At 54.5% G+C, this 9,997-nt stretch overlaps 1 protein-coding gene across 1 annotated transcript in view; it reads right to left on the bottom strand.

Annotated features, from left to right (window-relative positions):
• RPTOR (regulatory associated protein of MTOR complex 1) overlaps nucleotides 1-9,997 on the bottom strand; it is a 163,041-nt gene that overhangs the window by 26,806 nt on the left and 126,238 nt on the right. The window contains exon 26 of the mRNA XM_035899198.1: nucleotides 2,080-2,185. Within this exon, the coding sequence (XP_035755091.1) occupies nucleotides 2,080-2,185 (106 nt within the window). The remainder of the gene's footprint in view (nucleotides 1-2,079; nucleotides 2,186-9,997) is intronic.

The following is a 9,997-nucleotide window of genomic DNA, read 5'->3' on the forward strand; positions in this document are numbered from 1 at the left end:
CGTCCTAAGGTACAAACGAAACACGGCGGTGAGGAACCAGGGGGTCCTTCGCTTTGGTAACTGGCACAGCGAGCGAGCCCAGCCCAGCCCGGGGGCATACCCGTTGGGGGTGACAGAAAAATCAGCCGTACTTTTTCAAAAAAACAAACAAACAAAAAAAACCCCCGCTTTTTTCCAACTTAAAATACAGTATTTCATTTTAACTTGTGGATTATTTATTTAACCTTCCACTTCAGTTCTTTTAAACTTTAGGTTAATTTGCAATATCTTTTCCATGGAGGCGTTAAAACGACGGCCAACGACCCTCCCCATCTTTTCCTTAGCGCAGTTTGCTATCCACAGGCAGGTTTGGAACCCCTGATGCTGCAGTTTTTTGGCACGGTATGAATTCATCATGCAAAGCCATAAGCCCAGGAGACATTTACTCAGTTCTAGCTTGCTTTAGAATGCGTCCATTTAATCTAATTTTCATTAAAAGACTCTAAGTCTATTTTAATTCTTTTTAATATTTCAAATTTCCTTTTTTTTTTAACGAACCCTGGCATTTCAGTCGCTCAGGTCAAGCAGCCGAATACGACCACTGTTTAGAAAAAGATTTAAATTCTTCAGGCAAGCACGAAAAATATCCTTCTTTGTACTCAAAAAGATCTCCCCAGCCTCCTCCTTGCCTCCAGTTCTGTTTCTGCGTTACCCTGGTTTATGACATTGGGCAGTTTCATGACATCGAGCCACCCACTGCACTGACTCAAGCCCAGCCAACCTCCAGACAAGGAGGGACACGCAGGCGGCTGAGCCTTGGGCACTTCTTCGTTTGGCAAATTATTATTTCCAACTCTGTGTCCCCCCCTCCATGCGGCTCTGCCCCCCGGGAATGCTGCCGGGAGGATGCCATGGGCAGAGCTCCCATAAACGCCGCTCCCCGGCCTCTGCTCTTCGAGGCACGCAAGCAGGAATAATTGAAGGATGCAAATTCCTGAGGGCACTTGATTGGGTTCCACCGTATTCGAATAAATTCCTGCACCATAAGAGCTCCAGCCCATCGGCTGGCTCGCAGAGGCACATGGAGTCATAAATAAAGGCAGTATCCGCTTTCTGGGAGTACGCACTAATGGAACACGAACCCGAGGCACATTAGAGGGAGACGGGCGAGCACGCGTAAAGCCATACATACAAGCATTAAAAACATCATGGGATATAAGGAGTAAGCAATCATTTACAGAGTTCAGCAGAGCAGGGAACGTGAGAGATGTCGCTGCCACGTCTCCTGAGCGTCTGGGGGACGCACCCGGCAGCTCGGCAGGGCTGGTTTGCCAGGACCAGACGGGGCCTGACACGTCAAACGCTGCCTGAGCCTTCTGAGCCAGACCGCAGCTCCGAAGTTCATCCTACAATATTCTGCCTTCTATCCCTTTAAAAACATAACCTGCAGGATCTGTCCAAACTTTACAGGACAGGGAGGAAAAGCCCAAATGGTAAATCAATACCATCTCCTAAGGGCCTCCGAATTATCGATTCCATGGCAGCTGCTCCGGCTCTCGCGGAGGTGCCGGCTGTGATCGGGTACGGGGCTGAAGAGCTCAGCTGGGGAGGCTGGGGAGCCAAGGCTCGCATTGAAAATTGGATGCTCTGTCAAGTCCTGTAAGGGTGAAGCCTGCGTTCTCGGTCATTACTCTCAGGCTCCCCCGCTCCCACGCCGGACTCGATGGGTTCACCAGCCCGGTGCTGCGCGCCGGCTGAGCTCTCCACGTGTGAGCGACCACGCAACCTTCTCACACGGCGCTGTAGCCAGGATTTCAAAGGGGAAGGCAGACGTTCTAGAGAAGGCAGATATCCAAAGTGGTCATCGCTCCCCTGCTCTGCTGAGCAAAGCCAGCAGCTGAGAACGGACGGGTGAGCGGTGGTTAGCGAAACACCCTAGAGCAGCCTCGCCCCGCCGGCCGCGGGAGGCAGCACGGGCCTCTTTCAAATGTGCGGGTCAGCGCGGGCTCGTTAGTGATTGGGGTTTTAGGGTTCAGCGTCCTGGCTGAGCACGGGGCTCAGGGAAGCTGCCTGCAGCGTGGCAGGAGGGAAGTCACTCACCCTTCTGGATGATCTTCTGGGCTTGCTTCCTGACGCGCGCGTTGCGCAGAAACCGCCACTCTCTCTCCTTGCGAATCTGGCTCTCCAAGTCATGCTCCTCTGGGATCTTCCAGGACGTCGGCATATTCACAACACAAAACAAGAGGAACCATCAGACCTCCGTGAGTTACCTTTGCAACACACACTCACGCCTGCACGTCCCGCTGAGCCATCAGTTCTTTAGGGTCCCCAGCCTCAGAGGCAGTAAACGGAGGAGCTCATGGGACTTTGTTATTAAATCCTTGAGCATCTTCCTGATCTAAGCCTTCCCCATCATCTGTAATCTCTTCCCCTCCCCTGTCGCTCTCCTGCATTTTGGTCTGTCTGTAAGCCGTAGGCTTTTCTCCAAAGCAGATGACATGGGGTTGCTGAAGCACCACGCGCATTCAACTCGCCCATCGCGGCGCCCCACGCACGGGCTCCAAGGAACCTCCTCCTACTGCACACCCAGTCCCCCCACTCCTTTCCTCCCTCAGCAACGGGCACCCCCCCACTGCAGCGCATTACAGGTGACTGGGCTTAGCGCTCTTCAGCCGAAAAGCATCGCGTGGCAATCCTGAGATTAAAGAGAGAACACAGCTTTGATACAGGCAGAAAGCTCAAACACATGAAAGTCTTCCTTTCATTGCCAACAGATGACTGCAGGCCAGAACAGGCGGTACTTTATTTTCGAATCCCTGAGACGCTCGCGTTACCGCCACCACGTTTATTAGTACCAGCGGCCGCTTCCCTTTCCCATACCAGAACCGGCTGCAAGAAAGCGATGCCCCCACGTCATCTTGGTTTGATTACACACACCCAAAATCGGAGCGGCCTGGAGCAGCACGCAGCCACTCCGGTCTGGTTTATTAGATTTACTCACGCCCCACAGCTCCAGGCTTTGGCGTGCTACCACGGTTGTCCCGCAAAGCCTCTCCTCTGGCCGGACGGCCAGCTCGGGGTCCTGCACCAGCGCCAGCTCCTGCTGGGGGTGTGATAAGCCAAGGTGCTGCTCCTAAGGACTGGCAGAGACCGCAGGTATGCACGCCCTGACTCGCAGTACAGGATCAGAAGGAATAAACTCGTAAGAGCTCACCCCCAAATCGCCACAGGACTTGCAGATGATGTGTCTTTAACGCTTAAAAAATTATCCAAGACGAGTAACACCACTGCTCTTGAAACACCCCTGGACCAGGTAAGGAGCTGAGCTGCAGGACTCCAGCCCAGCTTCTTTTGACGATGGCTGTTCCCGAAGGAGTAACGTAAACACCAAAGTCCTTCCACTCCTTCCCCGCTCCCCGCAAACACGCTTTTTTTCCCCCGAATAAGCAAGTACCTAAGTCGCCTGTCATACAGATGGTCTTCGAAGTGCACTATACTTTGGGAAACTGCTATTACTGAGCTGAATTTCTGCTGCTTCAAAATAAATAAAACCTAAGAAACCCACACCTCACCGTTCCCCCTGGCCAAAAAGAAAAGCAAAGCAACAGTATTTCAATCTTTTGCGAATACGTCATCTCTTACAAAGGCAATGACAAATGACCGATAACGTGAAGCAATAAACCAACCTAAGATAAAATACAAGAAACGAGATTTGAGAGCCAAGAGATTACACCCACACCTTCAGGAAAATCCAGCTGCTCCGGGAATAAAGTAAAGGGAGACCTAAAGGGCCAGGGGGAGAGAGGGAAGGAGCAGAATGGCAAATCCTCCTACAGGCGCCTGGCGGCTTTCGCAGGCCAGGACTAAGGAATAGGCGGTTACGCGGCTGAGCAACGCGCTCCTCGTTCCGGCAGATACAGATCAGATTAAAGGAGCTGCGGGGCTTGTCAGGTCTAAAGAAAAATAACTCTTCCAAGGAGGCTGAGCAGGCTGCTGTTTTATCGTTGGAGATCAGTGATAAGGATTCCTCCTACAGCGAGATCTCCCAGGGCATGGTCCCTCGGGGCTGCAGCATCAGCAGATCGCAGGCGGCAGGACAAGCCCCAGCCAGGGCTGGAAGCCCGCTCAGGGCAAGCGACTGGAGGATGAAATGCCCCAACGAGAGGGAGACAGCGTGCGGGCTCCCAGTCAAGAGGCACAGGGATGCAAAAAGGCATGTACGTGGGTCGGGACAGTCACACCAAGCTCACCCAGACCAGCAACCACCCCTCCGCCCACGCTGCTCGGGGACTGCCCGTCCTCCCAGGCTCGCTGGGACAGCTCTGCCTCGGGCACTGCTGACCAGCAGCGAGTGGGTTTTGGTGGCCTTTCCATTCAAAACCCCTCTTTGCCAGGGTTGTCTTCGTACCACCAGCAAGCAGAGTTGCAGATGGCAAAAGGGACCAAGCAAGAAACCAAGAGAGAAGTATGGCCAGCAGCACCTATAGCACCTATAGGGAAGGGATGACGGATCTCTGGAGAAGTGCTGGTGGGGCTGGCTTGTCAGAGATCTCCAGAGCTTTGCGTTACGTTGAAGCTATGTGTACTGGGGGACAACGAGCTGCCAAATGTCCAACCATCAAAGGCCCAGCCACTAACAACCCAAAGCCTACTCACACCTGAGCTCTTTCCAGAAACATGAGCGATGACCTGCACGATGAACGCGGCCAGAGCGCAGGATTTTATTGTACAAAGCGTCCGACTGCTCCTCCCCGGCATCGCCAAAGCGTTTGTTTTCGAGAACGCACGCACGGATCCTTTTAAACCTGCGTGCAACCGCACGCTTCTTGCGTGGTGCCGCTGCCCCATCAGGGACGCCCCCGGGAGGCTGCAGGGCGCAGGCCACGCTCGCTGGGGGGAAGGGGAGATTTCGGAGCGCGGGCTGCAGCAGCGTGCCTTCCCAGCGTGCAGGAAGGGGCAGGGGCTCGCCTGGGTCCACCTGGGCCAGATCCTGCACCTCCTTCTCCCTTTGGCTGCCTGCAGGCAGGGCCCAGCTCCATCCCTGAGGGCTCACACATACAGAATCACAGAATCATGGAATGGTTTGGGTGGGAAGGGACCCCCAGAGGTCCCCCAGCCCAACCCCCCTGCAGGAGCAGGGACACCTTCAACCACATCAGGTTGCTCACAGCCCCGGCCAACCTGGCCTGGAATGGTCCCAGGGATGGGGCCTCCACCCCCTCTCTGGGCAACCCCTGCCAGGGTTTCACCACCCTCACTGCAAAGAATTTCTTCCTTATATCGCACCGCCCTTCTCCTCACCAAAACCTCAGCTTCTTTTTGCATGGTCTCTGGAGCACTTTTGCTGTCACCCGTAGCATTCTGCTGCATCCTGGAGTCCTGCCCTCACCTGCAGGTCCTTAAAGAAGGAATTAAAGTGGTTGTTATCATGTCCTTAGGTAGAGCGTAAAGGCATCTTTACTGCCTGCCACTTGGGTCTCCTCTCTGCCATCTGGACAGAACTGACGGTGACAAAATCCTCCTCTGCCCTGTTCGATGTCCTCTCTGATTGCTTTGGCCATTCTGGAGGTGACACCGCAGTGACCTGTGCTGTGCCAGGCCACCGAGGGGATCACCCCTAGGCACCAAACATGCCCCGTCCCTGCTGCTGTGCACAGCTCCCCCCGCTGCTATCCTGAACTCCAGGCAGGGCAGCCCTCAAAGCCGACTCCGCAGACGCATCAGGACAACATTTGGGAGAGATTATTTCACCACCTCAGAGCCCCGGCCCGTTCCTGAGATCCAGGGCACGAGTGAGGCATCAGCTGATGGGGGGAGAGAAGGGCCCTGCCTAGATTGCCCTGCTGCAATCCCTTCTCATCGGTCGCTTTCCGTTTCAGCTCCCCTGTTTGCGTCTGCACCGCCGACGCGCTGCGTGAACGCGACACAGCTGGGGGCTGGACCCCACGCCAGCAGAAGCCCTTCCAGCCCCACAACAGCAGAGAACGGCCGATGCCTTTCCCTGGCCTGCTCTGCTTCGGGAGCCCGGGCATCCTCCTGCAGCACCCGCAATCTGCGGATGCTCTGGGGCGGCCTCTGCCTCCACAACCCTCTGCTGCCATCCCCGCCTTCCTCTTCTTCCTCCGAGGATGCGAGCAAAGGGGAGTCCCAGATGCTCGCCCAGCGGATCCCTGTGTTGTGAGGGGCTGACATCCACGCATCGCTTTACGATGCAACCCAGCTCCTTGCAGCAGGGGAACGCTAAGGGCATATGTTAAAGTCTTGGCTTTGGTACAGTTGACTCAACCAAGCATATTCTCTGCGCCAAAGGCTCTGCAGACGGGGGATGTCATCACCTTGGAACTGGTAAGGGAGGTTCCTGCAAAGATGCTTCCGCAAGGATCCGTGTGTGTCCAAGAGCTTCCCCCAGGTCCAGCTGGGATCACAGCTGAAAACGCCCAAAATATGCTGGCTGAGCACTACAGGTGGCTCCGCTTCTGATCCGGGCTCTGGGTCTCGCCAGTCCCAGTGTTACCATTAAGCTGGTTGATGCTGGTTGGGATCTGGTGAACAGGCAAGTTAAAAAGAGAAAGCAACAGGGCCTGAGCCTGCACAGAAAGAAACCTGGCATGATTCCACGATACTGCGGGAGGGTCAGGGAGCTTTGAGAGAAGGAAAACCAGCAAGAATAACAGAAAAATCCCCGTGGGTCCTTCCAAAGTGTTATCGGGGAGTCAACGTACAATGCTGTTAGTGCAATAAAACTCTGCTGAACTCATCTTACCCTGAAAAAGCGTTGCAAATAACTGCAACCCAGCAGAGACGCTCTGTACTGGTTCAGTTAAGCACGACACAGGCCATCAGCGTACTTCTGCCAAACGGGCAAGGTTCGACCGACCAAGCGAGCGTGCAGGAAAAACGCAATCCTTTCCTCCCGTGCCCATCGGCCTGCGGAACGGAGCTGCACGGATGATCTTGTCCCTGTCAGGAAAATACGAAGCCCGCAGAACATGTCACGAGTACGGGAGTACATCAGGACACGCGTGTAGCAGGGAGCCGTGACCTCCAGCCCGGCTGCTGCTGGCTGGAAAACCAGAAATTATTACTCTAAAGACCTAACTGCTCAGGCTCATCGTTCACGTCTCTGTCTCCCTCCCAGCCAGCTCCCATTTAAGCGTCAGAAAATCATTTTGGTAAACAGCAGCCCGGTTTCGGCTGTTGCTCGGCTCTCCTGCGAGCGGAGCTCCCAGGGGAAGGTGGGAGCTGCAAACGGTGCTACATGACCAGGATCACGACACGCCACCGGCCCCGAACATCTCCGAGCTTCCACTCAGACAGAAGCCAATTGCGGCTCCGAAACCTCCCACCACGCAGTGTCATTTGAAAGCCAATGAAGTTTTTTCTTCTTTAACACTTCTGTCTCTCCCTCCCGACATGGAAGTCGGCGTCTGGAGGGGAGCGGGGCAGATTCAGCAGACGGCTCCGGTAGTAAATACGGTTTTTCCCTGGTTAACATCGCTGCGGCGATGGCTCGGAAGGCTCACTTCTCTACCAGGACTTTGAACGACGGCCAAGACCCAGCGCTGAAGTGCTGAAGGGATTTATCAGGAAGGATTTCTTATGTAATTCTCACCTTCCAGGATCCTCCCCAGCTCCTGCCTGCATGTTCTGCCAGCCCTGGCAGCAACCGGCGCTGGCTCCCGCTCTCCTTGACTCAGGGCTTCCTGACAGCTGGCAGCAAGGCTTTCCTGTGCCTGCCGGTCCAAGGCCGCCCGTTGGTAGCAGAACAGCCTTTTGCCGCAGGAGTTTTCAGGAAGAGGAAAGGTTTTTGCAGGGATCGGAGCTAGGGCAGGTGTCTGTTTTTCCTGGCACACCGAGAACTCACAATGCAGTATTTTCTTTCTCCATTAATTTGATTAGAGAATCAATAAATCAAATTCAGCGTGACGGCTTGAAACCGAGCCACTGATTTACACCGGAAATTAATCCCTCAATCTTTCCAGTGAAAGCATTCTCAGAGCAAGGTCTATGAAGCAAAACTAAATTCATAAATTAAATATGACTAAGATGCACTCACAGTCATATTATGTTTATTCATTACAGGAATGGTTGTCTTGCCTTCCCCTCTTTACGAGGGCAGGCTGCATCTCCAAATGAAGTACTGGAATTAAACGTCAATGTCATCTTTTTCCATCAGTCCTCGGCAGACTTTGCTCTTTGCCTTTTTCACGAGGCTGGAGTTCCCAAAAGGCAGCAGCCGCCAGCCAGGGCCGTTTGCTCCTCGCTGCCGCAGGAACAGCCATTCCAGGAAAGGAGCGCCCTGCTCCGCAGCACTCGGCACCGCCGGCTCACCGCACGGTCACCCTCCTGCCCCACCACACCGGCAGCAACCACGCGACGCCAGAGCTCTCGCAGAGGGCCTTCTCCCCGTCCCTTGCACGCCCACCGCCCACCCTCCTTACCGAGGTGCACGTAGCCCCCCGTCAGCACGGCGCAACACGCAGCAACCCTCCACCTGACCGCCTAAAGCTGCTTTACAGAAGTAATGGGGAAATCAATTCCCTGCCTTGTTTTGTCAGGAAACAGTGTTTTGTTTGGCTCAAACTTCGCCTGAAACGTGGCTGCTGGGGACAGTCCGTGCCCAGCAAACTCAGCCCCCGTCAGCGAGCGCTTCCAAGCGAAAACACTTAGGAAAGCATCGGAAGCAGCATCGCTGGCACGCACGCTGCTCCTCCTGCTCTGCCAGCAGGAGCCGGACCACCGCGCCCACGGTGTGCGCAGGGGCGCGGGCTGCAGCGCCCCAATCCTCCTGGTGCGACACGGAGCGCTCTGGGACTCGCTGGGGCGCAGGGGGGTCCCCAGTTTCTGTGGCTCCCCCTCCCTGGCTTCTACGAATTGGTACAGGAATGCTCCGCGCCTTTTCTTCCCTCCCCTAATTTGCTCTGCGTTATGCACCCGAAGCAGAGCCCAGCCACACGCACTGGCATACGCGCCGCTGCCCATCCACACGCTGAACCCGCCTCGGAGCGGCTGTCTTCCGTGATTTATTTTATTAATAAAGACTTCTTCACGGGCAAAAGTCTTCCTTAGAAAGCAGACAGATGTTTTTAATAAGAACTAGGAGATGGACCCCCTCCTCCTCCTCCTCCTCCTCTCTTTCGAGACACCGAAACTCATCTTGATGAGAGAAAACCCTGGTTTAAAAGCCTGACCAAGCACCCAAGCCCCACAGGGCAGGCACACGTCCTAACGAATTATCCTGCTAACGATATCAGAGGGAAGTTAATCTCCCTAGCAGCCGAGGCAGCGTCAGGCAATCACTTCACCATCTACTCTCTCCTCCTGGTGATTCTCTGAAGAAATCAAAGCTCCACAGAAACCGGCTGCCACGTAACAAGGTTTCTGAGATCCCTAAAACCTGGGGGCAACCGCCTCCCTCCATCACCAAACAATTCACCGTGCCCGAAGAGCGGGAGGAGCGGCGCCGGCTGGCTCGGTGGCAATGCTTGGCACATCAGATGTCCGCTTTCCTCGTTACCGAGATTTAAATGTCAGCGTTTGCACACACACATCTGCCATGGCGTTGCGCGGGTCGTGGCACTAATACAGACCGTGCGTCCTTACTCACAGAAATTGCGATACCCCCAAGAAACGGAGCCCAAAGTTCGATTCCAGTTTGTGCTGCCTGGCTCCCAAGGCACCCGCAGGCTCGCCTCACCGAGTTTGCTTGTTGTAAGGAGAGATTTACTGCTTGGTTTTATTTCATACTTAAAACTGAAACCTGATCTCTGGCTGGAAGATTCTGGGAATTTAACAGTTTCCCTTTCCAGGCACTGATGATCGTTGCCCGTCTCGGAGGAGCTCTGTTTTGGTTTTTTTCCTAGAACAAGGCTTCAGCGTATCTCCCGCTTCTCATACAGCCAACTCCGTTACCAGAACGCACTCACTTCTAAAGCCATCTCAGAGGACGTTTGCCATTACCACCCTCATTCCCTGCCATAACAGAGACTTTTTTTTTTTTTTTTTTTTTACAAAACCC

The sequence above is a fragment of the Egretta garzetta genome, unplaced genomic scaffold, assembly GCF_000687185.1.
Source record: "Egretta garzetta isolate BGI_Z169 unplaced genomic scaffold, ASM68718v1 scaffold131, whole genome shotgun sequence".
NCBI classification, from domain to species: domain Eukaryota; kingdom Metazoa; phylum Chordata; class Aves; order Pelecaniformes; family Ardeidae; genus Egretta; species Egretta garzetta.